Source organism: Artemia franciscana, chromosome 4 (genome assembly GCF_032884065.1).
Source record: "Artemia franciscana chromosome 4, ASM3288406v1, whole genome shotgun sequence".
Lineage (NCBI taxonomy): Eukaryota > Metazoa > Arthropoda > Branchiopoda > Anostraca > Artemiidae > Artemia > Artemia franciscana.
The window spans coordinates 24,685,795-24,713,689 of record NC_088866.1 but is presented as its reverse complement, the minus strand read 5'-3'; the positions used below and the strand labels follow the sequence as shown (position 1 = coordinate 24,713,689).

Sequence of the window (27,895 nt, the reverse complement as noted above, 5' to 3'; positions counted from 1 at the left end):
GATCGTTTGATGTAGCTATTGGTATAAGAATTTCATTTTTTAGAATTTTGGTTACTATTGAGCCGGGTCGCTCCTTACTACAGTTCGTCACCACGAACTGTTTGACACTAGTAGAGAAATATTCCGCTCTATTCTACAAGCAAAAACCAGTTGATTGTACGTGAGCGGCTCCTCTCCGGTCTAGGAGAATGCAAAAAGACAGTTTGATATAGAAAACTCAAAATCCGAACAATTTGTTCATTTGAAAAATGAGAATGTACCCTAAAGCAATTGATTTGCTTTAATGATTAGCAGATTAAATCAGCAATGCTGATTTATTTAAAATCAGCATTAAAATGCGGTTCTTTTGATGTAGCTATTGGTATAAAAATTTCATTTTTAGAATTTTGGTTACTATTGAGCCGGGTCGCTCCTTACTACAGTTCGTCACCACGAACTGTTTGACACTAGTAGAGAAATATTCCGCTCTATTCTACAAGCAAAGACCAGTTGATTGTACGTGAGCGGCTCCTCTCCGGTCTAGGAGAATGCAAAAAGACAGTTTGATATAGAACCTCAAAATCTGAACAATTTGTTCACTTGAAAAATGAGAATGTACCCTAAAGCAATTGTGAAAAATGTGCCCCTCTAATTATCTTGATAACTGAATAAAATAACGGTGAGTGGACTGAACCAAGTGATTGAGCAGACTCTGTTTGGTGCGGTCGACTATGATTGCACTCAAACATCAAATTCTTTTTGGTTTAAAAATAAATCAGAATAAAAATTAGATTATTCATATTATTCTCAGGAATAATATGAATATTATTAGCCATAATAATCAAAAAGTGGAATTATTGGTGCAGCATTTCAAATTTCAGAATATTGTAAGAGGAGAGGACACAAATCCAAACTTCCACTACTTATGCATGCTCTAGTAGGGGCACCAATTCACAGAAAAGTAAGGGGGCAAGGATTTTTTCATTTTATATGAAGATACAAGAGAATGTATTTTTAAAAATCTTGATTGAGAGCAATTTGGATTCCTTCGAGTTTTATTCAACGGAAATACCAGAAAGTGGGTATTTTCAAAATCTAGGAGGGACAATGTCCCCCTCTACCTTCCTGTCCCTAATTTGCACAGACTAGTAATTTTTCCATGAATAAGAATTATCTTTACTGAAGAAAGGACGTGCGTTGGCAAGTTTTAAGCGAAAATTCAATCACAAAAATGGCAGTCTTAGCTCTTTTTATGACCCATCTGAGATCCTAGACTGATATATGAAGTTGTAAAAGGACAAATTATCTTCCGATCGTTTGGTGACCAATATCTTCTTTAGGAGCCAAACATTTGTATAAGAAAACCCAATTGACTATAAAATAAAAGTATCCAAAAGTCTACTTTACTTTGTATTCATGAATTGACTTGAAAAGAGCTTCTTCACTAAATCTTCCAATAAAAAGAAAGTCTTGCCGACTGTAGCAGCCAGTTAATGCCATCGTAAGTCCCCCGTGGTGATACATCGAAGTTAAAATAAGTTTTCGCTGATGAGGGCTTGCTGGTCGTCTGAAATAATGAAAATTATACGAAATTATTCTTTTAAAGAAGTATAACAACAAATATAATACCTATGTTGTCTATTTAGAATTAAAAAGTATAAATTGTTTTTTCGTCTACAAATAATATGTATTAAAACAATGACACCAATAATTTAGAGTTATTATCAAAAAGTTATTCTCAAGTTCTGAACAAAATATATAGGTTGATCAAGCTTTACAAACAAGAATGAAGCTACTTTTCCCTTCCTTCCCGATTAAAAAGTATATATGCATTAGTAGTATGGCCAAAATGAGTCCTACAAGAGTCCTACTCCAATATACTATTGGAGTTGCTAACCCTCCTATAGATCCTTTGGATAAAACAAGAGCCCTGTCTCATCGTGCTATTGGAGTTGCTATTCCGTCTTATCCAGCTAAAAACTGCATAAGAGAGTCGTAGCATTTTCCAGAAACAATATATTATCTGTGAAACGATTCAATTGACACAATAAGATCGCTTTAGAAATGATATCATGGAGCATTTTATCTGAGTTTTGTTTACCAAGAATGTAGTCCAATAATTGAAGTGAGCTGCAAATGACATGATGTCTAATAGGCGAAGTTTTGGTATGGATTCTAATATACAATTGGATTAGATCTTCTTGTACTCGAATGGTATCGTGCCGATTGTTGATTATTGATTATGACTAAAAGCAGTCATGTATCATTATTGTAATGTAATGGTCCTGAACACATTGGTCTTCCATTAACAGGCTTGCGCATGAGTTTTGGCCCCCACGTTTCCATCCAGAACTTCATGTCCCCCTCCAGGGTCTCAAGTCCTCCCCCAGGGCCCCAAAGACATCTCCCAATCTATTTTTTTAGTTCAATTTTTATTTTAACTTTGAATTTTTTCAACTTTTTTCAACACGGTTGTGTTTGGAGGGAATTTTCGAGACTTAAAATTTTCTTTGTATGTAGAATTTTCTTGGGACTTCAAATTACTTTGGAACATATAATTTTTGGACTTACAATTTTTTGACTTAGAATTTGTGGGGGACTTTATTGAGGAGAATTATTTTGTGACCCCGATAATTTCCTGATATGTAACCAAGAGTTTCAAGAATTGTGCACTATCCGGTATTACGTAATTATTCATGCTGTCAGTGAAACAATAGAATCCACCCTGTGACAGCCCTCAAATATGGTCTTTTGAGATACAAATATTGTTGCAGCCCATATTCCGATGCATTATTGGTATTGCTAACACTTTTTTTTAACTTAATTTGAAGCATATGCATCCTGGTTTCCGAGAATTTCTTGGCATTTTACGAGAATTTCAAGAATGATGCGTTATCTAGTATTGCGTACTCATTCATAGTGTCAGTGAAACAATAAAATATAACCTGTGATAGTCCTCGCATCTGATCCTCTGTGATAACAACTGAGCCAACAACATTTTACCTTCTCAATAATTTTCCGTTGATTTTATAAAATTTATGGGTTTTTTCGGGCTTATTTTGGAGCGCTGAGAATTTATTTTTATTTTTCCGGGAATTTCAAGAATAACAAATTATCTGGTATCAAGTAATTAAACATGTTGTCAGTGAAACAAAAAAATACATCCTTTGACAGCCCTCACTTCTTGTCATTTGAGACACGAACAATGTGGAAGCCAATGCTCTGATGTATTATTGGAGTTGTGAGCACCTTTTTTACATTATTCCAAGAATATGCATCCTGATTTCCAAGAATTTCATGGCATGTTTCCATTAATTTCAAGAATGTTGCGTTATCTGGTATTGCGTAATCATTTATGTTGTAAGTGAAACAATACAATACATCCCGTGACAACCCTTTTATTTGGTCTTTATTGACCACAACTGAGTCAACAACATTTTAAGCTTCTAAGCAGTTTTCCATTGATTTAATGAGATTTTTGGGTCTTTTGGGTCTTATGGACATAGAGCTTATTGGGGACTTTTATATTTTTTTTATATTGTTATTTATCTTATTTTTTTAAAGTGGCAATTGAGTTTAAAAAATATAAAAAAAGGAGTTTGGCTATAAATAGAGACACGGGAGATATTTCCTTAAGCCCAATTTATAACAACTTAATATTGAAAGACTCTATCGATATATTCGCCTAATCTTATTTAAGACAACCTTTTTGAAAATCTAATGAAAACCGAAACTGCAGATAGGCAAAATCTATTTCATATCAAAAAATACTTGTTCATTCTAATTGGCCAATTCTCTTTCATTGATATCTGGCTGTTTTTTTTTTTTATTCAGTATCTTTTCTCCTCTGGTTCAATTCACTCTGAAAGGTCAGATATGTTGTTTTTTCTTCTTTTTTTAGCACTGAGAACGACTTGGTGGAGATCCTTGTCGAAATATTTGCTTGTTTTTCGTCTTCATATTTTACTAATGGCTAAAAAATCCTGGTTTTCTAAAAAATCCTTTCCTTTCTTGGTTTCATTGGTGATGTTGTTGACTCAGTTGTGATCTCGAAAGACCAGCGGTGAGGTCTGTTACAGGATCTATTGTATTGTTTCACTCACAACATGAATGATTACGCAATACCAGATAACGTACAATTCTTGAAAGTATCGAAAACATGCCAGGATATTCTTGAAAACCAGAATGATAACGCATCATTCTATAAATTTTCGGTGTCCCAAAATAATTCTTTGTCCAAAAAATAAAATATTTCTAAGTCCCGAAAAACTATAAATTTCATAAAATCAATGGAAAACTGCATAGAAGCTAAAACTGTTGTTGACTCAGTTGTTATCTCAAAAGACCATATGTGGAGGTTGTCACAAGATGTACTGTTTTGTTTCTCTAACAAAATGACTGATTTCGCAATACCAGATAACGCATCATTCTTGAAATTCTCGGAAATATGCCATGAAATTCTCAGAAACCAGGATGCATATTCTTGGAGTGATGCCAAAAAGTTTTTGCAACTCTAATAGTACATCAGAGCATGGCTGCCACAGTATCAGTGTCTCAAAGGACCAGATTTGACGGCTGTGACAGGATCTATTCTATTCTTTCAATAACAACATGAACAATCACGCAATGCCAGATAGCACATCGTTCTTGAAATTTTTGGAAACATAATAAGAAATTCTCAGTGTCGCAAAATAATTCCAAGTCCCCCAAAATTCCCAAAAAGTCCCAAAAAAAGTTTAAAAAAATAAAAAGTCCCCGAAAAACATTAAGTTCATAAAATCAATATAAAACTGTTTAGAAGGCATTCACAGAAATATGCCAAGAAATTCTCGAGAACCAGGATGCATATTCTTGGAATGATGTCAAAATAGGGGTTAGCAACTTCAGTACCGAATCGGAGTATGAGCTGCAATAGTATCTGTGTCTCAAAAGACTAGATGTGGGGTCTGTCACAGGATGTATTCTATTGTTTCAGAGAATACATATTATATAAAATTGTGTTGAAAGAAAAGTAGAAAAATTTTGAAGTTAAAAAAAAATTAAGTTCAAAGAAAATTTGGCGGGGATCATTGGAGCCTTGGAGGCTCACTTTGGCAACTGGAGGTGGACAAGGGATCCCATATGGGAAAACGGGGCCCAAACTCATGCGCTAGCCCGGTAATGGCATTCCAATATGCTCAGGATCATTGCATTACAATAATGATACCTGGCTGGTTCCATAATCAATAATCTGCTCAGCACCATTAGAGCGCAAAAAGATCTTATCGAATGGTATATTAGAGTCCATATCAAAACTTTGTTTATTGGACATCATGTCACTTCAAGCTCATTTCCTTTATTGAACAACATACTTAGCAAAGGAAACTCAGAAAAAAATGCTCCCAGAAATTTCCTTATCAACCAAAAATTGAAATAACATCATAGGTATAGGGTACTTGTTATATTAGTTGAATGGTTTCACCGAGAATATATTGTTTCTGGAAAATGCTAAGAGTCTCCTTAGAAGTTTTTAGCTGGATACGAGAGACTAGCAGCTTCAATAGAACATTTGGGTAGGTTTCTTGTTGTATCTAAAGGGCCTATAGGAGGGTTTAGCAGCTCCAAAAGTACGTCGGAGTAGGGCTCTTGTCAGACCCATCTTGGCCATACTAATTATATTCTTATTGCAAGTCTTTTCATTATCTTTGGATTGTTAATGCTTTTCTTTCAGTTCAGTAACTACAGTTTAATTTTTTCTTTCCTTTTCAACGCTTAGGATTCCTTGTAGAATACTGGCTAAATATTCGTTTGATTGTTGTTCTGCTTTATTTTTTTCCTATTTGAAGGATTATTCTTCTTGTTGTTTTTTCTTCTTTCTTTCCTCCCTATTTTCAAGATTTACTTCTTTGGGTCTTTTTCAATGTCTTTCCCTTTGATTTCTTTTTATGTGGCTCGGAAGAAACAAACTGAACGGAATTTTAAGACAGAATACTATATTTGTTTAACATAACAATAGTTTCGTTTTTTGTTTTTTTTTTTATTTTGTAAACTCAGCACAGTCGCTAAAGTGTTTTTCCTTATTTTCTAAGATTCATTGTTTTATGGCCTAGCATTGCTTTTTTTTTATTAAGGCTCAGTGTAATTTATATGACTGGCAACATATTGCAGGTTTCCCGGCTGTAAAGATAATTATTTTAAGAATTATAAAGATAATTCTAAAGCTATAAAAGACTGAAAATAACTTATGAATAAATAACCGAGTTAAAAGCTCTCAACAAAGCAGGGAGGGAACATAAATGACGGAAGTTATTTTGTTGCACGAAAATAAAAATATTTATTTTTCTTCCATAAATCCTCAATAATTAAGCTGCCAGGTCTTTATTACAGTTAAAACCTATTGCTTCCCTTGGGCGTATAACCAAGACACGTATGGGCGAAACTTCTAAGATACGTCATTGAAAATGTCGTTGAAAATGTAAAGTTTAAATATATTAAATGGTGGCCGGTATTTACCCCCCCCCCTGGTGTTTACCCTCCTCCCAGAAAAAAAAAACACCGGGAAAATACCATCGCAAAAAAATATCCCTGGAAAATTCCCCCGGAAAATCCCCTCCACAGAAAATACCCTGGAAAATACCTTCCTCGAAAATAGCCCGCCCCTCTAGGACAATACACCCCTTTAAAAATCCCCCCCCCCCCGAAAAAATACCCCTGGAAAATCCCCCGCAGAAAATACGCCCACCCTGCAGAAAATGCCCCCCACCCTGCGGGTCCGCATGCAAGATGTCTTAGGTACAATTATTATGTATATTATGAACTAAGAATTGGTTTTTGGTTTCAAACTGTCCAAATACTTTACCCCCCCCCTTATGTGCAAATATATAGCACAAATTATATATTTCCTATGCTATTTTGTCACTTGTCTTTGCTTGTTTCACGATAAGACGAAAGAAGCTAACGCAGAAATCGGTTTGTTCTCGAAGTTTACACAGCCTAAACTTGAGTGAGTGGCGTATATTACAAAAGTACCAAAATTCCTTCCCCCTACGGAAAATAAAGAAAAACAAAGCTCAAATTAAAATCTCAAATTTCGAAAGCCTTATTTTCCCGGGGGGGAGTATTTTCCGAGGGGGTATTAACCAGTGGGGGGAGGGGGTATTTTCGACAGGGTTATTTTCCACGGTGGTACATTTTCTTGGGGGAGGGGAAATTCCTCGGGGGTACTTTCCGTGGGGGGGGTGGTATTTTCCGGAGTGTGGTATTCTCCGGGGGGGGATGAACACCAGGGGAGTAAACTCCTAGAACTGTGTTGAATAGCCTACAATGCATGATTCATTTATAAAATTGAATATTTATACCAGATTTATAAATGGGTAAATTGAAGATGAGGTACTGTTTAGACAAGAAACAGCCATGCACATAGAAAAACTTTCTTTGGGGGGAGGGGTATGAGAAAAATAAATAAAAACCAGTGAGACAAATTAAATTTATCTGATATTCTTTTAACAAGTGCACACAACTTGCAAAATTTATAGCTTAGTCCCCCCCCCCTCAACAGGGATTTAACGGGAATCGAAAATATTAGCACAATTGAAAGTGCGGTGCTGTTAAGTAAAATTAGAGAAATTCACAACGAGCTCAAATAAAACTCATTTTCGATTAATCAAAACGATGAAGTTTCTTTGGGAGCAATCACAGAAAAAACCCGGACAAAAAAAAATCGACTAATTGTCCGTTCAGATGTGTATAGATACTGATGGGTGTAAGGAGAAAAGTATTCAAATGATAGCAAAATGTTTGTTAAAAAGCACAGATAACACGCACTCGAAAAAGAAAAAAGGAAAGAGAAATAGACTAGATAGTTGAGTGAAACAAGAAAGAGCAGTTAAAAGAAGTCAAGCCTTTTACTTCATTCCAAAAATGAAAGAACCATTGTGAGCTTTTTCATACTTGAAGAAAAGACGACAGTAGCATTTTACACTTGAAAAAGCTACTTTTATCTTTTTTGGGGTTTCTGGAAAAAAATAATACCATGTAGGACCAAAACAAAGGATATTTTTTGAAACCACTGCATTATGGCCCGAGGGAAGGGAAAGAAGAAAAAGAACAATCAAACAGTCATTTTGCATGTATAAAAGAAGGCACCGTCAGAGTTGGGAAGAAATTTAAATGATATCAATTCACAAAAAAAATTAAGCATCCAGAATCAAAGGAGAATAAAAAGAAAACATAGAACCAATATACATAATATCTGCTTCATGTAAAAACTACAAGAGCAAACAATTCTAATAAGTTCTCCAGTTATTGTTTATAATGGGTTGATTTTTCTTTAAATTCTGTTTTGATTTTAAATGATTTCCTATTTGTTAAATTACTATTATTCTAATTCTTTCCCTGTCTCAACATCAAAGACGCTTTGTATTATGCAGGCTAAATATTCGTTGTATTGTTCTTCTTCTTCTTTTTACTGACCATTGAACTATTATTTTCAAGAATTACTTCATAGATTTATTATTAGTAATCTAAGATATCTTCAGCCAACTTAATTGAACTCCCTCATAATAAGACGTGACCTCATTTATCGCTTAGTAATTACGTCATGGTCATCCTCGCAGGACGTATCGGGTACGTTCCTCCTACCAGCTTATGTGCGTAGGTGGCACAGTGCATGACATCTGTGTCCTTTTAATGAGCACAAACTTCTCTGTCCAATGTTTCAGGGTATTCCTCATGGACAAGATACAAGATCCATATACGTGGGACCCTTTGGGCCCATCCCTTCTGCCAGGTCATGCATATGTTATTTCACTTTATCTATTGCAGTGTATTATAATTATATTCTCTTAACGCAGAAAAAGCTTCTCACCCAACGTTTTCGTGGCCCGCCTCATGGACAGAAGTCATAACGATTCCTGCCAATATACTAAAACGTTTTGGGCTATACTTTCTGTCAGCTTTCGTGTATAGGAACTTTGATCCATATTGTTCAGTTTGCGATAACTGGGCTCTATTGACGAAGGCAAATTTCTCTTTCCGACTTTTACGCTAAGTTAAATTCTTAAGGAACGCGTAGTTTATTACCCAACGTTTCGGGATGTACATCATGGAAAAAAAGCCACGAAGAGATATTACTCAACCCTAATGCTCATCACTATTATGTACCTCGTCAGTATTACCAAAGCTACCCTCAAGTTATTTCTTAGAAAAACGTCTAATATATTCTTCTCTTCAATGTGATATTATTCGGAGCAAGTAATTTGTTCTCAATATATTCTCTTTGCATGAGTTCTAGTCATTCCAGTAAAGTCAATTAGTTCAACAGTGTAACACGGGTTAGTTAATAAAGGCTCATCCATCCATAAGAAGGGGAGTGGATGTGGCATTCCAATTTCTTGTCTCTGCTTGTCTTTATATTACTGATCGTCTTCAAACGTGCTTTGCTCAAGCCAATAATTTGTATTTTCATGTCTAAAATTTAATTCCCTTTAATGAATAGAGGGACTAAATACCTCACGACAAGGAGATGTAGTCAAGAAAGATCAGCACGGGCCAATAGCAACACAAAATCAATAAAAAGAAATTTCTGCAATAATCTGCGTTATTGTCGAATTCTGACATTCCATTTTTTACGGAAGGGTGGAAGAGGACTGATGAGGATTGGCTGTTCCCTTAAAATTAGAGAGGTTCTGGGGTCATCTTTTAATGAGTTTTGAGCTTTGGCACAAGATCATCCAGTGTGAAAGTCCACAGATACTGTTTTGTATGCCTCTAGGTGTGAGAGAAACTAACTTCACATAAGTAAAGGGCACCGGCAGAAAATTTTCCAGGGGGGGGGGGACATGAAAATAGCAATGGTGGCTGGGTGACAGTTTAGGTGGTTTTGGGCACCAAACTACGAGATTACCCCGAAGAGGATGAATTTGCAATCAATTTAAAATTCTGATAAGGTAATTGATCTAAAAGTATCAATAACTATATTTTAGGCTTCCCAGTTTCAGAAGAAGTTATACCCAATGGTGGCAGTACTGGATTCAACCATGTTGATTCGCTTTATTTGTAACGAAATTAGGCTACGTTTGGTGATCTGTGATTGTGCATAAGATATAAGGAAGGGGTAAGTCATTGGTTAGGTGGGGTAGGGTAGATCCATAGAAAAGTATATTTTAATGGACAAACTGCTTACTCTTACACAGGCTTCAGATAAATGTTGAAAAATGTAGGGGGGAGTAGGAATCAATTAAAGTGTTTCACTATACAGCTAAAAGGTTACATTCTCGTATCTAAAAGCATATATGTGGAAAATGCAAGGCAGATCATCATCAGCCCCGCCAGGAAATTTCTTTGGGGTGGCAAATACCGCTAGGAACATAGTTTTCAGCAATTTTAAATGGTAATATTTTTCTTTTTCTATTTATACGAAGTACTTCAACAAATTTAAAGGAATGTATGTAATGTATTTATTGATATGAGAATCCTATTGTAGAGGTTGTGATGGCTTCAGTTATTTAGAAGATCAAAAGTCTCACAGAATTTCCATACATACAAACAATAATACTCCTTTTCATCCAACCAAAATTCATTAGTAGTAATATTAACAAGGACTTTTCACAGAATTTACTATTCACCGCCATTTTTTAAGTATATTCAAATTTTATCCGAAATTGAAATTGCAAATTTAAGCGTAGGACGGTACTAACCAACGTACAATTATTGATTTACACATTTTAAAAGCAATTAACCAGGGATTTAAGGGACTGGTACCTCAAATTATATCTTGGTTAGGCTTGGGTATGATTTGGAAAACAATCAAAAATTAAATAAAAAAAAGAATTTTTAAACTGAAAGCAAGGAACACATTTGGAAACTATTTGAACAGACTATTCTTTGTATGAGGGGGGCTGTCTGCTTCTTAGATCCCTACTCCCTATTGTGAAGTTTATTTTTTTTCCAAATTTTTAATAAACTATACAATTGGAAAAAAAAATTTTCAGAGCTCTAAAAATCTTTTGTTTAATGAATAAAGTTTTGAGGAGGGGCCAGTCCCCCTTATACACAGAGTAATTTATATTTATTTTAAGTTTTAAATATGATCCTTACTTTAGTTGAAAAACCTTTTCTAATTGTTTAATTACATTTCATGAAGCTACGTGTTTATTTTTTTCCCAGGGTTGATCGTATCGACCCAGTGGGCCTAAAACGTCGGGAGACGGTTCATTCTAGTTCTATTGCCCTTTTTCTGACCAAAAGGGCAACTAGAACCCCTCCCACGTTACTTTTTCCCCAAAATTGTCGAATCTAATTTTTGAGATAGCTTTTTTTCAGCATAGTTGAAAGGCCCAACAACTATGTCTTTGGGCATAATGCAACCCCCTAAAGCCCCTGGGGAAAGGTTTTAAGTTGGGAAATTTCCCCATTGTTTTATTTTTATTTGGAAGTATGCACATATTTGTTGGGGAGAGAGGAGGACGTATTTTTTGCTGGAAGAATTTTCTATGGAGAGAGAAGTTTCTAGGGGGTGAACTTTTCTAGGGAAATTTTATATTGGACGAACTTTCCAAAATTCCTTTACGAAATTTCTTTATATGTCTTGTTTTCTCTTTACCAATTCGATTTTAGGCGTGGAGATGCAAAGGGTAATTGTTAGGGGTAAATTTTCGCAAGAATTGAATTGTCCAGAGGATATTTCTATGGGGAGGTGGATTTTTCCGTGGATTTGGAGCCAGGTATCCTGGCATTAATTTAAATTCAATCAGAAACTAAACAGAAAAACGAGTATTTTCAGCTGAAAGTAAGGAGCAACATTAAAACCTAAAACGAACAGAAATTATCACGTATATGAGGAGGGTTGCCACCTCCTCAACACCTTTCTCTTGACACTAAAGTTTAAATCTTGTCCGAATTCTTTAAAAAGGACTCCTCAAACACAAGGGTCGTTTAATTAGAACAATAAGTAAACAAAGTGCCAAATTACTGCAGCGTAAAGAGCGAGGTGTTGAGTAGGGGGACCCCTCCCATATACGTAATAATTTCAGTTCGTTTTAAGTTTAAATGTTGCTCCATATTTTCAGTTGAAAAAAAAATGTTTTTGACTTTATTTCATGAAGCCAATGATAAAAGTATGCCAATTATTTAAAAGTATATAAAATTGAAAAAAATAAGTAATTATAAATAATACACAAAACAATAGCCTACTTAAAAAAAACTAATATATAAACTCCCAGCATTCAGTTTTATTTATTTCATGGAGCTTAGAGACTAACATTTTTCTAAAGGCAATGATAAAAGTATGCCAATTAAATTAAAAGTATATAAAATTGAAAAAAGTAAGTAATTATAAATAATAAACAAAACCAATAGCCTACATAAAAAAACTAAGAAATAAACTCCCAGTATTCAGTTCTGTTTAGCAATGCCAAAGTGTTGGACGGATATTTTTTAACAATGTCAACAGTTTTGAACTTGGTTATCAATCACCGAGATATTTGATGCCTGTAGACTCTATTGTTTATAAAAAGTAAGGCATTATCAAAGTAGTTTGTTCGAAGTGATACATCCAAACTAATATTTGGAAAATCGAATAAAAATTTTTAAGTCAATATTTTTTTATTTAATTTTGAATACCAAAAACCAAATGTCAGCTCAATGGGTGCTCTTGCAATGCAAGCAAAAGTTGACGGCATAATTTTACCGAAATTGCCCCTTATTAAGTTGTTTTCCTTGTGTTTTCTATAGTTATACGAACTTTCTTCTGATAATAACTACACTAATTACTAATAAAAAAATACATATTTAGGATCATCATGACAAGCTGATTCTTTGATTGAATGTTATCAATAGTTAGGCTCTTATACTTTCGTTATTGACAAGGTTCGTTATTTACTTACCATTCATTACTATGTGAAATTGGATTTCTTTTTTTCCTTGTGTTTTTGCTTCAACCAAAACGTTCGGAAAAATGTTTGTCAAAAACTTGAAAAGGGTCACTCAGTCACAAATTAGAACTTTAATTTTCCTTATTAATGGTCAGAATATATTGGCAGGCAGCTAAAAATGGGGAAACACACATTTGTTCCATGGTATTTCCCTATTCTGCTCTCTTTCCTTTGGTTTCCTTATAATTACTTTATAGTCCCTGATTTCCACGGGGGCCTTGGCCCCCCTGCATCCCCCCCTCTGCCGGTGCCCATGACATAAGTAAGTAGATAGTAATAGCTATATCAACATATCTGACTTTACGATAGTTCCGAATAATTAAAATCTTTGAGCTTGAAATAAACCATCTAAATTTCAATGCATTAGAAAATTTTAAAATAAATAGAAAACGTTAAAAGAGGGGCAATAATGACGCAAGTCACACTAGAAGATTCAACAGGTTTAAAAGCCCCATGCTGGTAATTACAAAATTCTAGGTCATAAAATAAGAAAATTTGCATTTTTTATTCCCCCCAAAAATTTTTTTTCTCATGGATGACCACATCGAGCTAAAGTTCAAGGGATATTAGAAAAAGAAATGTTTTCATCGGTTGTTATGGCCTCAGCACCCTTTTTTAGCATTAAGATAGATTGCTCCACAGAGAACTTCTTGTTTCTGCCTTTTTTTTGCTCTGAATACTCCCTCTGCAAGAGTTCTAGTCATTCAGGTGAAATCGGTAAGTTCCACGTTATAGACCGAACTAACTAATGGAAGAGTCAAGGGCTCTATCCATCATTTAAATCTAAAATAGATCGATCACTCCTATGTCTTGCCTTTGCTTTGGAATTCATCTATATGAATGTCTCAAAGGTACGCTTTGAGGCAATAATTTGTATTTCATGTCCAATATTGAATGCCAATCAATGTACATATAAAATGAACGTAGTTCTGAATCTAAAAGTTATAAATGCTAGTTAGTTGGCTTAAGTATCAAGTACATACAATTTAAATTTACGTTATTTCCTTAATTTTTTCTAAGATATTATTTTTGTCTAGTAATTTTCTACTTTTATGTATTTCAACGTCACTTTAATTTAATCATGTATTATTTCATAGCATTTTCAAAGTTTTCATTCTCAATGTTATCTACTTAGTTTGCTGAATAATTTATATTATTCTAAAAGCAAAGTGAGCTCCTCCTCCCCTGACTACAGAAAGAAGTATGTTTAGCTGTGTCATCTACCACTACTATTACTACCACTGCTACTACTAACAACTCATAACAGTACTAAGCTGCCTGAAGTCAACACCACTACGCACGTTCCTCCTCCACCCCAATCTATTCAAAGCCACCCTTTTTAGATCCTTCCGAAAAGTTTCCATTTCCCTTAAATCTATCCTTAAGACGTCCTCTCAGCCCATTTGGGGACGACCCCCTTTTTGCTTTCCCCTAGACGAGTGGCCTGGTCAACAAGGAAAAACTTTGGCAATATTTGGTTCCTTTAGTAGCTTCAAAAATTACACACGAAATACATCAAAGATGTATCAATCGTAACCAATACGTGACAGATGGAAACTATCTGATGTCACAGATACACGGATACCATCTGTGACCTATGTGACCAACTATGACGCATTTAAACTACCTCTGACGGATGTGACCGATACATCAAAGATTATAGATGTTGGTTTTCATGGAGAGTAATGCATGTCCGTACTCAAAAATTTACTTTAGATGTTGGGTTGGGGGCGTCGGTTTTCACTAAAATTGATCCTTTGACACTGCCCTGATACCCTTTGGGATCTAATATTATGAAAGCAGCTTGTCAGTTCTGGTACACTAAAAACGGCAATGTTAATAAAACTGTCGAATACATTGCTTGTTTTGGTTGGTATATATAGGAGGGTAACCTCAAAAGTTTCCAATCTAACATAGATACAAGAATCTTTATCTAAATATTTATTTTATTTTTCTACATAGTCTCCTTGTGACTCCATACACCTTTCCCAGCGACGCTCCCATCTCCTTAATCTGTCAAAACCGTATTCAACGTTCTTCTGTGCAAAATCATTGTTTACGAGTGTGATTGCCTCCTCATTTGAAAATAATCATTGGCCTCCGACAATATTGTTATTTGAGGGAACTTGGGGCTAGATCTCGTGAATAAGATGGATTGTCAAGCAGTCCGAACCCTAACCCATGGATTTTTGCCATGACAACTGTTGACGTGTGAAACGGTGTGCTGTTCTGGTGAAATAAGATTTCCTTGCTCTGCAAACATGGCCGCTTATCTACAATTTCTGCCTTCAGATTGTCAAGTAAAGCTCTTCTGTAATGGTTTTCCCTTTTTTAAGAAAATCAATTCGGATAATTTCATGATTATCCCAAAAACAGTCGGCATTACTTTCCCGGCCGTAAAAAACAGATTTTACTTTTTTTGGAGCCGGTCCTCCTTTGTAGTCCACTGTTCTGACTGTATTTTGTTTCAGGCGTATAATGGTGTATCCAAGTTTCATCTACAGTAATTAATCGGTGCAAAAAAAAACTTGGATTTATTACGCCTAGACTGCACCAACAGAACTTTAGCAAACGCGGCACCCAGCAAGCAGACAGGTTTCTCATGCCTATATTTTGATTTAATATGTGACAAACTCATTCTTGAAGATTTTTGTTGCTTCTTCCATCTTTCTAACTTTAATTCGGTGGTCGTTTAACACCAATTGTTGAAGTTTAGCGATGTTTTCGTCAGTAGTAATATTTGTTGGACGTTCTGAATGTTCACCATCTCCCAATATGTTAAAGCTGTGTTTAAATTCAGCATCCCAAAATTTCACGGTGGTAAATGACGGTGGAGAGTCCTCGTACACAGAGTCTAACTCATCTTTGATTTGCGTAGGTGTGTTTCCTTTCAAAAACAAATATATTATGACAGCTAAATACTTGTTTTTTTTTCTATTTTCATACAAAGACTAACATCAACTCACTCAAACGACTGTCAAATAAAAAGTGCGTGTCGAAAATGGGTGAAACTCTAATGTGTTGCTGTCAAAATTCGTTCCGATTTAAGAGCCTATATTGGACCCTCATGTTTAAAGTCAATGGTCTTGAATTCTGATTCTGAATTTGAGGTAGTTTGTATTGTGAATACTCTTAAGGGATCATCCTCTTCAGGACCAGACAAAATTTATACAAGGGTTATCCGTGCCATTATGCCTGCTACTCTGTCACCTTTGACTAAGCTTGTCAATCTGTCTTTCGAGAAAAGAATTTTACCTGAATCTCTCAAGCGAGCTAAGGTTATGGTACTGGATAAAGGTGGTTCTCGGAGTGATCCTACTAATTATAGCCCAATTTCTCTCCTATCTGTTTTCAGTAAAAATTTTGAGAAGCTATGCTATCCAAGCTTCTTAGTTTTCTGGATGCAAAAGATTTTTTGCATATTTCCCGTTTGGACTCCGAGCGAGTCACTCTACGGAACATACTTTCGCAGCTTCCTTGAATTTTATTCATTTGGCAATACATTCTGGTCATATCCCGGCAGCTTTATTTTTGAATGTTAATTCCTTTATTTTAAATGTTAATAAAGCTTTTAATTCCTTGACTCATCGGGTTCTTCTTTGGAAACTATCCCATATTGCTATAAGATCAAACGCGTTTTCTTAGTTTGATTCATATCTTTCTAGTTGGCTTATTGCAATTGATCCACTTTTCCGAAACCCTTCTGAAATATATTATGGCGTCCCTCAGGGATAGGTTCTTGATCCCATTTTATTTCTGATTTATGTTAATTATCTGAATTTGGTGGTAAAAAAAAACAACAGGCCATTGGCATGCTGAAAGCTGTTTCATCCTCATGCTCGATCGTGTTCCAATACCACTTCTTATGAAGATTTTCTAGTTACTTTTTCTGATGATGCTCCTCTTGGGACCCCTGGGAAGACGGAATGTGATATCAATTCTAACCTTATGGCAATATTCGAGATAGTTGTTTCATGGTTTAATGGGAATTACTTGACCTTGAATGATGGTAAGTCACATTTTCGTTTTTTTCTCAAATCGGTATAACTTTCCTTTAGCTTACACACCTTCAGGTGTCAAAAGGCTCCTTGTGTAGACCAGAGAATCGGGTGGTCCGGTTTCTTGGTATCCTGCTTGATGAGAACCTTTCATTTAGAAACCATGTAGCCATGACTGGGATTAAGGTCTCACGCAGTTTGGGTATGATTCGAAAACTTTCGAAAACAGACACACATTTCCTGGATTTATTCCAAAACTTCTTTTTTTCTGCCTTGTCCAGTAATATGTTTCTTATTGCCCTATTGTATGGATGTCTACTTGTCCGTCTACATTGCGCTCACTTTCTTTCATGTATAATAAAGCAAGGCGTCTGGATTTGGACACCAATCGTTCCTCACCAACACTGCGCTTAAGTCTACGGTCTATTTATATGATTTGTTGGGCTTCTTTTTTCTTTCATCAGCTTCACGGCAATCTTCCACAATATCTTCAAAAAAATCCTGTGTTTACTTCTGATTCAACTCCATATAGCCTTCATTCTTCAAATGATATCTACATTCCGCCTACCCCTACTATTCGATCAGATTTCAATCCCTTTATTGCTTGTCAACAGGTCTGGAATTCACTACCTTCTTTAGTACAGACATGCCACTCGTTTGAGACTTTTAAAAGGATTCTTAAGGATCATTTAGTAAAGAATCAAATAGAATAGCATTTCTTTTTCTTTTTCTTTTTACTCTGAGGAGTTTGTTACTCTGTCCCCTGAGTGTTTGTTCGTTTTGTATGGTTGTCTTCTCTGCGCTTTGACTCCCAGGCCTTAGGTATGTTCTCTTTTCATCTTATGTGTTATTTGGCTCTAATTATCTTTTCTTTCTTTTTTTGGTTATTGCTTACATTGTGTTTTTTGTATCCGCTGGCCATGGAGCCTTTCAAGGGGGAATAAGTGTATTGTATTTCCATTTTTTATTGTGTTGAATTTTGTATTGTGTTGAATAAACTTCTACTTCTTCTCAAAAAAAAAGATGCACAACGACGTTCCCAGACTTTCATTGACGATTTCTTCAATCTTCACGCTGAAGTCGGAAACTTTTCAGACCACTCCCGTATTTGCTATGTATACAAATGGAGTGATAGTGCAAACACTTTTATAAAAATTAAACATAATCTAGCTTTGCAAAAAAATATTGAACCTGGTTTCGGGAGGATTAGGGGCGATGTCTTTTGCAAAACCTGTCTCCACTTCTTTCCTAGTCCATACAAACCATTAATATGTCTCAACCTAAAATGAGCCTTTAAATTCTGATGACTTTTTATTTCTCGCTGTAGAGGGGGGAGATACATTCTTCAAATATGATTCGTTCCCAGCCTGTACTATGTACATTGCCCAATAAGAACTAATTCATCCATAAAATAGAGAAAGTATGGTTATAAGTAAAAGGTATAAAGTATATGGTATAAAGTAAGTTATGGAAAGTATGATTATTGGTGTGTTAACGTGCCAGCAGCTACAAGTCCCAAATTCAGATGCCCAAATCTTTTTTTTAGATAAAAGAGATATAATATTGGATATTAAAGGGTAAATTATTTCTTTTAAACTAAGCATAAACAAGGAACACCAAATCCTATACAAGATATAGATCTTGTATAGGATTTGGTGTTCCTTGTTTATGCTTAGTTTAAAAGAAATAATTTACCCTTTAATATCCAATATTATATCTCTTTTATCTAAAAAAAAGATTTGGGCATCTGAATTTGGGACTTGTAGCTGCTGGAACGTTAACACACCAATAATCATTTACTAGTGTTTATGCTACATGTTTAATTTTTATATTATGTGTATTGTGTATTTCGTTGATTTATTGAGTTCTACCTGTTATAGAAAGATTCCTAGCCCCCCACCCTTCATAAAAAGATGTCAAATGAATATATTGACTTGAAATCCGATATATGTCTCGTGGTTATAAAATTTAATTGTTGTACATGTAAAATTACTTATTGTGAAAATTGTTTTTTCATTTTCATTTTTAATTTATTTTAGTAAGTTTGTTTATTTCATTTATTATTCTTATTTTATTTTAATATATTTATTTATTTTAGTCTTTCCAATTCATTTATCAAGGGGCTATCCAGTTTTAATCCCTTGCCCACCGGCTCTTACGTGCCCCTTGTGGCAAAAGTGTCCTAAGAGGGGTAGAGCATCTGATGCTCCAAGATGTACAAGGTGTGTCAGAGAGGGAACAATCCCTCATCACTTACGCACCAATATGCTGATTAAGATACTAGTGTTTTTATTTTCAATTTAAATTTATCTTTCACATTTTAATTAAGTTAAACGACAAGGCCTTTTCTATTTCTTACTCCTTTGCTGTCAAATGCTAGTCACATCATCTTTCTCTATGTTAATATTTAATTTTAAACGGTCAAAGGGCGTTGTCAAATTAACTTAATTAGTTTTACTTACTTATTTTTGCGGTTCAACGTGACAAGTTTGAAAAAAATGCTGTTCTTCTTAAATTAACTTAAAACTTTGAAGTAAACAAAAAATCTTAGAAAGATTACGGTTTTTCATATAGATGGGAACAGGGGAGAATGCAAAGCATTGTTTTGTTATTCTTTGCACTTGTACTAACAAAAAGATGCTTTGTTTGACACATTAAAAAAGACGAACCTTAAAAAGGGGGTAAAGATTCAAGACTTACTTTAGAGTCATAAGCCCTGAGACAAGGTTGTAGTGAGTAAAGATTACCCCCTTTGGAACACCGGTTGTACCACTTGTGTAAGGAATAAACACAACATCCTCCTTGACATTAATTGCAACATCTTTAGGACATTCTAAAATAAAATAGTATATACAAAAAACTAATAGTTTAAATGAAGAAGGAATAATTCAGAACTAGAGGAACAAGAATAAGTACAACGAAGAAAGAAGGAAAAATAAGAAGTAAGGTATAAGTTATCAATACAAAATCTCTTTCGATATTAATTAGGTTCTCCTTGGGACTGTCTAGAATAACCTTTTTTTTGTTTTTAGCTTTTTTTGTATTTCCTGTCTTCCTGGATGAACCTTGAACATTGGTCCGAAATATATTTCATATTCTTTCAGTGTCATTTGTCTAGTGCTATTGCTCTTGATTTATGGAAAGGCTCCTCGAGCCTTTTTGTTCTTTCAAGTATACGGGTAAAGGATTTAGAGAGGGGAGAAGTGCCGATGCTTTGTTTTAGGCTTTCTAGTTTATCCGTCAATTTCCTATGTTTGATTTACGATATTCATTTCATCATTTGAAAACGTTTCCAAAAGAGGTCTTTGACTGATCTTGAATTGATATAACTCCATCCCATCTATACTTATGGCCCTGGGGTCAAAGTTGACGGGGCTTTTGTCCTCATGCCATTGTAACCGGAATCTCTGCACCCTCCTGATTTCAAAGTAACATTCCCTTTTTTCTGCCCAAATTTACCTATGAATCTCTTATTCTAATATAATCTGTTGTATAGCATGAAACCCTTGCCTAGGAGGTGGTAGGCAAGTATGAGATTATCCAGCAGCTAGACTCAAATGATAATTATTTGAAATTAGTATCTTATAAAGCCATTAAACACCAGGTCTAATGAGGATCCACCATCTTTGGGCTTGGTCCCCAAGGTCTCGCGTTGTGCCATAAAAATATGTAAACCAAACTAATGACCACGATTTCAGCATGGTATAATATGCCCTTGAGGGCCAGCTTTAATAGAAATAAAACGTCTCCACTGAATTGCTTATCTATTACTCTTAAAATTTCAATAGTTATTGGATTTTTAAGACAACCCTCGAGATGATCCCTTTGTAACAGTTAAGAGGCATTGTATCTATGTTTGCAAAACTGGGAAGAGGAAAAGAGTCACATGGCTCAGTAATTATGCAGACCAAAATTCTTGCAATGATATTACACACAACTATATTAAGCGATTGCACAGAGTACGCCGACAGCTCAGGCATCAAGAAGCTTATATCACAGTTACTCACAAAAAAAGCTTCAAAATTGTTCGCGGTATTAAAAATAAATCATGGCTCACTTTGGAGGACTTGTAAAGGTAAATACACCTGAAAAGGTTAACCGTCAAAACCTTGTCTTGCTTGACAGCATTCATCCTGCCAGCAGCATTCTGCCAGCTTTGACTCGAGAGCCAATAAATATTCGAAGGCTTTCCAGCTATATTGACTATCCAATCATAGCTGCCGGTTTAAAAATAATCCGCCTACAAAAAAAGCTGCTGGCAGGGTAAATGATGTCAATCATGACAATGCTCAATGAAAACTATGACGTGCAAAGATGGAATGGACAACATCGAGTGGCCAGTTTTGGCCGATTTTTGATGGTTGAAGTACAGTAGACACCAACATTGTATCTGCATTTCCCTTGGCGGTAAAATTGTCCAAAGTTCGATTGTAAAAAATAAATCAATCTAGATTACAATTGTTTTCTTTTCTATTGATGATCCGCCAAATGAAAGCAATAAGTAAGTTTTTCAAACTTGTCATAAGCTTACAAAAAACAGCTGTTGAACTCCATAGAAGTATTATAGAATTATAAAGAATTGTATCCTAAGATTAAACGTGAATAACAGAAAATGATAAAGGAGAACTATTAAAATAGTCAGTTGTGCTCTTTCGAACTCTGCCCTCTAACCCAATATCCTCAAGGTTTCCTGAATCCTTTTATTTGTGAATTCAGTATTTCTATTTTGATTTTTTTTTTTTATTGTAGTTCTCCTAAATCATTTCGGTCGAAAATGGGGCTCCCTGAAAGATAACACGAATGAATGTTTCGTTTTAATATCCGCATGGTTAAGACGGTCATCTTCAGAGAATCTGATTTTCTTTTTAAGAAACTTGAAAAAAAATTTGGAAAGTTCCAGAATATTGGAAGCAATGAGACTAAAGCAGACTGGCCGACTGCACACCATACTTTAATAGGTCAGGACGTATTTTTGTTTAATAAATAGCTTTTCTTTTTTTCATAATTTTATATATTTTTGATACCTTTTTTACCTATTTTTGAAAAAATATTTCAGCTGAAGAGTGAATTTTTCAAGTTTCAAGCCATAGCCAAATGTTCACTTTAAGAAGACTTTTTTTATCAGATGGGGTACAAACAACTTTTAGCAGAATTTGACCCTGCTAGATGTTTACTTATGATGTATCCTAGTGTTTCCTTAAATGTATCCTTAGTGTTTACTTCGAAGAAATTGTTGGAAATGTTATGTAGCAATGAATGAAGTGTTATTGTGGCTCAGAAAGAGTGCCAAACAGTATCACAGAAGGTCACGGTTAAAGGGCTGACTTGGAAGATTACATGACAATTCAAGGCTACAAATTGGCATGTAAATAATCACTCGTTTGAAGAGATCATGGCTCCTCGTTTTCCCCTAATTACAATTTAGGTTGGGTGATATTTACAAATAGTGGCAAAACTAGCATTGTCAGATCTTCGTTGTCACTATCGTAATTATCGGCAATATCGAGCCGTGATATCAAAACTATTCTCGCAATTGATCTATTTAAAATACGTTTTCAAACATTAAATATCAAATATGTTATATAGCTACTCCCACCCTTTTTACCTGTGCCCTTGGCCAAAACACTTGGAAAGCTATAGGTCTCCCCATTCGCCTGCGAGTCAAGCGGAAGTAATAATCAACCAACAAAATCATTCCAGGGAGGCGAAGGTATATCCCCCTGACATTTGAAGCATTGAATACAGGACAGGAAAGATTTCTTGAAGAGCGATCTGAGGCGGGAAAATGAAGGTCTCTTGTGATTACCGGATCTTAAGGTCAGGTGACCCAAGCTGATGACGGTTTGTGAGAGGTAGGTGATTTATCACTCCATTTTCAGGGAAAGAAAAATTTGCCTTCCCAGGCCAGTCCTTAGTCGAAAGTTAAGGTATTTAGCGTAGGAAACAGTGGTCGACATTTTCATGTCGAAACATGAGAAACAATGTCGACAATGGTCGACAAGGTCATATAACATTGTCATTTTTTCAGGGGGAATGAAGGTAATCGACCTTTGTTGCCTCAGCCTCAGCTCCTGTTTTGTGATTCACCTCATAACAATAATGTTTATAATAATAATAGGAATAATAGTAATAATAATAACTAGATTCTCTCAAGTATTCATATACGATGAGTGTATTGCATATATAAGTGTCCCGAAAAGAACGACATAACACATTCTGAGGTACTGCAGGTGCTCAAACTTGCAAATATAAAAATACAAACAAATCCGAAGACTTTTCGCTTCGAAAATTTTCGCTTCGCTAAGTTATATGTCATCTAAACTTCTCCTGATTTTGAAAGATGACAATTTGCTCGTTTCTTCTCTACTATCAAAGAGATTAATCTTGAATCTGATTAATGTCCTCTACCAGACTCATCTCTCTCTATCTCTCTCTCTTTCTTTGTAATTAGATAATCACAGGCCAAAACATGAACCTGTCGAAGCGGAAAGTGAGTGGGTTTCAAAGAATATGATGAATTAAAGGGTTCTGGCAATCCCTGCTGAGTAATCAAATGGAGGGATGAATTGTAATGAAAAAAATAGTATTCAGTCGATGAAAAAAAAATTTCTAAATTGTCTATGGAAGAAAAATGGTTGGTCAAAAGAATTGAAAGAGGTTTGTTGGTCTCAAGGTTCCTTTTCAATTTTGACTAGATTAAAGTAATGTGTTGTATTGTATTTAAAAAAAAATGCTTAATATTTTTGAATTGGAAAATAAACTATAATAAAAAAATAACAGACTCTGAAAACTTTCTCGTAAAAAAACTAATGAAAGGATAATGATTGTTTAAAACAAATCAAAAGGGATTGTTTGACTGAAGCTTCCTTTTACATGTTGATTGTATTAAATCATTTTATTGTTTCTTTTCAAAGGAAACTATAGGAAAATCAAATGGAAAAATGAATTTTAATGAATACAAAAATTAATCTCTGAAAAGTTTCTTGTATATCTGTCTAAGCAAGAACATTCATTGGTTGAAAAGAATCACGAGCGATATGTTTATCTATGATTCATATACATCCCATGTAATGAATTAGGAATAGTCCTGGTTAAAAATGACTGTGTCCATGAAACTTTCGAGCACCTGTGAATAATAGACCAAATAAACAAGAGCACATACTTTAACCATCGTCCTCATTTAAATTGATATAACTATGATGTAACAAACTCGTGTGCATCCAATGTAAAATGATAGAATATGCGTGCCAAAACGTATTTCCACGAATCGATTTCTCGATTTTTGTTGAATCGAGAATAGAGGATGATATTCATTAGTGCACGAAGCCTATTGCATAGAATACATTTCCAAGATCATAATGTCATCAGTACCTTGTCGGTTCAGTTGACTAAGGCATCGTTCCATTCGAAGTCTCGGGTCTCACGTTGGGTTTCTACGCCGGACAAATTTGATGTCTGGTTATAAAGTTTCCCTGAACCGAAACCTGTCTTGTATAAGAGGCTTAGAGAAACCTTTGAGAAACATCTCCAAGAAAAAAAAAATCTTGAAAAATGTCTCGAAGAAAAAAAATCTTTAGTAAAATCTTGAAAAAATATCTTGAAAAAAAATCTCGAAGAAAAATATCTCGAAGCAAAGAATCTTGAAGAAAAAAAATAACACTTACGTTTTGAAAAATGCCTTTGAGAGTTTTTCTGAGCAGCCCCTAAGGTTTTTAGTGGGAAATGATTGAGGGATTAGCAGCTTCAGGTATATCCCTTATTTGTGTCTGTGAATAGATTAATAGAATACTGCTAATGTGGATTACAATGGTAAAAACTAACATTTAAATTCTGAAATATTTTTGTAAAAAAATTTAGTCAAGAATAATGATTGGCTGAAAAGAATCAAAAGACGTTGCTTTGTCTGAAGCTTATATTCTTAACCATGCGATACTCATGCTCTTAAAAAAAATATGACTCAGCAATCAACAGGAAATATAAATTATAAGGAATAAAGAATATCTAGAAAGGAACAATATCGATTGAAAAGAATCAAGAGAGATTTTGTTTGTCTTAAGCTTTCTTTTGTATATTAATTTCAATAAACTACTGTATTGCATTGAAGAAAAGCTTGATATTTATGAAACATAAAACAATATCTTGAACAATGCATAAAATCGATTAAAAATGTGCAAGCGTTTTAGTAACTATGGAAATTAACATTTATATCAATGCATTTTTCTTTAATTTTTTAATTAAGTTAAAGTTTAGTCAAATTTTAATTTTTAATTAAATTTTAAACTGAGTTTTGAGATGAAAAAAAAATTACATTTAATTAGATTTCAACTAAAATGTTTAATTTAATTTTATTTAGTTTTATTAAGGGTGTTTTAATCAATCTAGTATATTTCTCAGAAACGTGTGTTCCATTTCAAGTCAAAATTATCTCAATTCAATGAATCAGGTCTTGTTGTCTGTGCGAGTTCCAAAGCAGTGGGCTATTATGATCTGTTGGATCTTATTTAAATTAAGTACTAATAAAATTAAGGATTCAGCTTAAAATTAAAACTAGATACCTTTTCCATCATTATCCAGAAGATCGGCTAAAGACAAATGTCCTTCAATTTGGCTAATTGTGACGAATGTTGGTGAAATTCCGGCTATTTTAGCAGCTTCTTTAGCATTAGATAATGTCATTGGATCACAGACAATAACTTTTGGTGAAGAATCTTTTATTTGCAAAGCCAGTATTTCTGCAAAAAAAAAAACCTTTATCAGTAACTTACATCTCGATGGCTCCCTCCCTCTTCTAAAAGTGCAAAATATATTATGGTGCTGGTCTTCAAAATAAAATTACCAAATATGCAAGCCTGAGTCCAAAAACGATAGTTGTTTTTCCATTTGATGTTTAGAAGTACGTGCCTGTGCTCGTTAGCTGTGCCCATTAGTGTGCCCATCAGTAAACATATTTTTGAGTCGTAATATTGCATTAATAAACAAATCCTTTACAAATGGCTTATTACAGAATAATAGTTCAATATCTTGTTACTGCAAATAAGCAAGATGAGTAATCTTAACATATCGTCATAGGTTAAACAATACATACACAGACTGTCTCCTTTTGTGCCCAAGTCGGTCCCCAAAAAATATCAAGACTTATAGTTATTCATACAAGTCTTTATATTCCTCATATCTGTGTATTTTAATCTGTACCGCCTTTAAAACCTTAGAATAACTCCTTAAGTAATTCCATTCTATGTGCGCAATATAGCATAACTTTGTCCACAGTGTCTAGTATGTACGAACAAATACATGAAGCCAGTATTTAGTTAAGAAAAAAGGACATTCCAAGGACCCAAACTTTCTCTAATCCTCCCCATCTCAAAGAAAAACCCTTCCTAAAATTCACATTGAAAAAAAAATTATGGTGTAAAACAACCTCTACTGCCCTTATTCTGAAGTAACTTATGTTTTGGAAAATCATAATTTTTTTTAGAACAATCTGTTGTGTTGTGTCTGTTTTGTCTGTTCTGTTAGGAACAGTAAGTAAATTTTTTAGCCCTAAATTAGACAAAGCATAAATATTGACTTACCTTTCGGTAGGAATCCAGGTGCGGTGGTAACTCCTCCACCACATGTCCATGCTGCCAAAAGTGGTAGAAAATACTCTGGTGTATTAAAAGAATATTGACAAAGAATGTCTCCTTTTCCAAACCCAAGTTTTGAAAGAGCAGAGGCAATCTTTTTGGCAGGACTCACTACTTCACTATACTTCAAGCTGTTTCCGGTTGTTGTGTCCGTCTACATAAAAGTAACATAGTTAACTTTATATTAATCTTTTTTTTATTATTAAGTATAACTGTTATTCTACTACGATTGTTTCCTGTTTTGCTCCGTTCAATTTCGTATAGAGAAAATGGTCACAAAAACTTTGCTGGGGGCTCCTTCAATTTAAAATTTGATATTTTTACTATCCCTTTAAAACTCAAAAGTTTTACTTTGTACTACCCCTGGACAAAATCATTTATTTTGTTATGGGAAGTAGGGGAGGGGGCCCGGAAAAGAGCCAGAAAGCGTTTTGTCTCGGATTATTTTGAAACCTGCTGAGGTAAGTCCTTGGGTCAAGAAAGGCCTACTGTACAAAAAAAATGGTCAGGGATATGATCCTTCCGCCTTCAAATCAAACATAGACCAAAAAAGGATCAAATAATTTTTACTCCAATTGGCTCAAAACTTGTATTCTCAAGTCTAACTTCTATGTAAACTCCTGTGTAAAAGGAAAATATAATAAAAATATGGTTTCTCCCAATACGGGGTCACTTTGTATGGAAGGGTGATCTATTCAATGCCTGGTTAAAATTTTGAGATGTCCTTTTTGTTCAGAAACTTTGGAAGATCATGTAAATATGTTCTTAGGACCAATATCACCCCCACTGCCTAGGGGTAACACCCCTGTGGGATGTAAATCACCCCATGTTTGCAATCGAACAAATAAACATTCAAATGGATATAAATCCATTTACTGTACAGTAAAAACAGATACATAAGTTTGGATGTTCTGAACAAATGTACAGCGATCGTCATCAACAGAAATTCTGATGACGATCGCTGTACATATGATCGAAATATCCGACTTTTGTATCTGTTTTCACTGTCTAGTAAATGGACTTATCTTCATTTAAACGTTTATTTGTTCGGCATAGAAATGCAGCGTAGCCTTCGGACAACAAAAAAAAATCTAATTTAAGGTGTTACTTCAAAAATACATGGTTCACAGATGAGTCTTAGAAGAAAACACGACCTTGTTTGATCTCGATTATCCAATCAGCTGAGAGCTCTTAAAGATAACTCTCTACGTCAAGATTTTCAAAATGTTCATGTTTCATGTTTACAATCGAACAAATAAACATTCAAATGGATATAAATCCATTTACTGTACAGTAAAAACAGATACATAAGTTTGGATGTTTTGAACAAATGTACAGCGATCGTCATCAACATAAATTCTGATGACGATCGCTGTACATA

At 34.7% G+C, this 27,895-nt stretch overlaps 1 protein-coding gene and 1 long non-coding RNA gene across 6 annotated transcripts in view; one reads left to right on the top strand and one right to left on the bottom strand.

Moving 5' to 3' along the window:
* The window catches only part of LOC136026192 (uncharacterized), a 305,310-nt gene that overhangs the window by 270,818 nt on the left and 6,597 nt on the right, over positions 1-27,895 (bottom strand). For all 4 annotated transcript variants that reach the window (XM_065702511.1, XM_065702512.1, XM_065702513.1 and 1 more), the window contains exons 2-5: positions 26,461-26,668; positions 25,444-25,620; positions 19,589-19,721; positions 1,387-1,546 (exon numbers count right to left, since the gene is read on the bottom strand). In XM_065702511.1, coding sequence (XP_065558583.1) covers positions 1,387-1,546; positions 19,589-19,721; positions 25,444-25,620; positions 26,461-26,668 — 678 coding nt within the window. The remainder of the gene's footprint in view (positions 1-1,386; positions 1,547-19,588; positions 19,722-25,443; positions 25,621-26,460; positions 26,669-27,895) is intronic.
* LOC136026193 (uncharacterized) overlaps positions 5,255-27,895 on the top strand; it is a 39,560-nt gene continuing 16,919 nt past the window's right edge. For both annotated transcript variants that reach the window (XR_010617236.1, XR_010617235.1), the window contains exons 1-2: positions 5,255-5,531; positions 22,589-22,740. This is a non-coding gene — a long non-coding RNA (uncharacterized LOC136026193). The remainder of the gene's footprint in view (positions 5,532-22,588; positions 22,741-27,895) is intronic.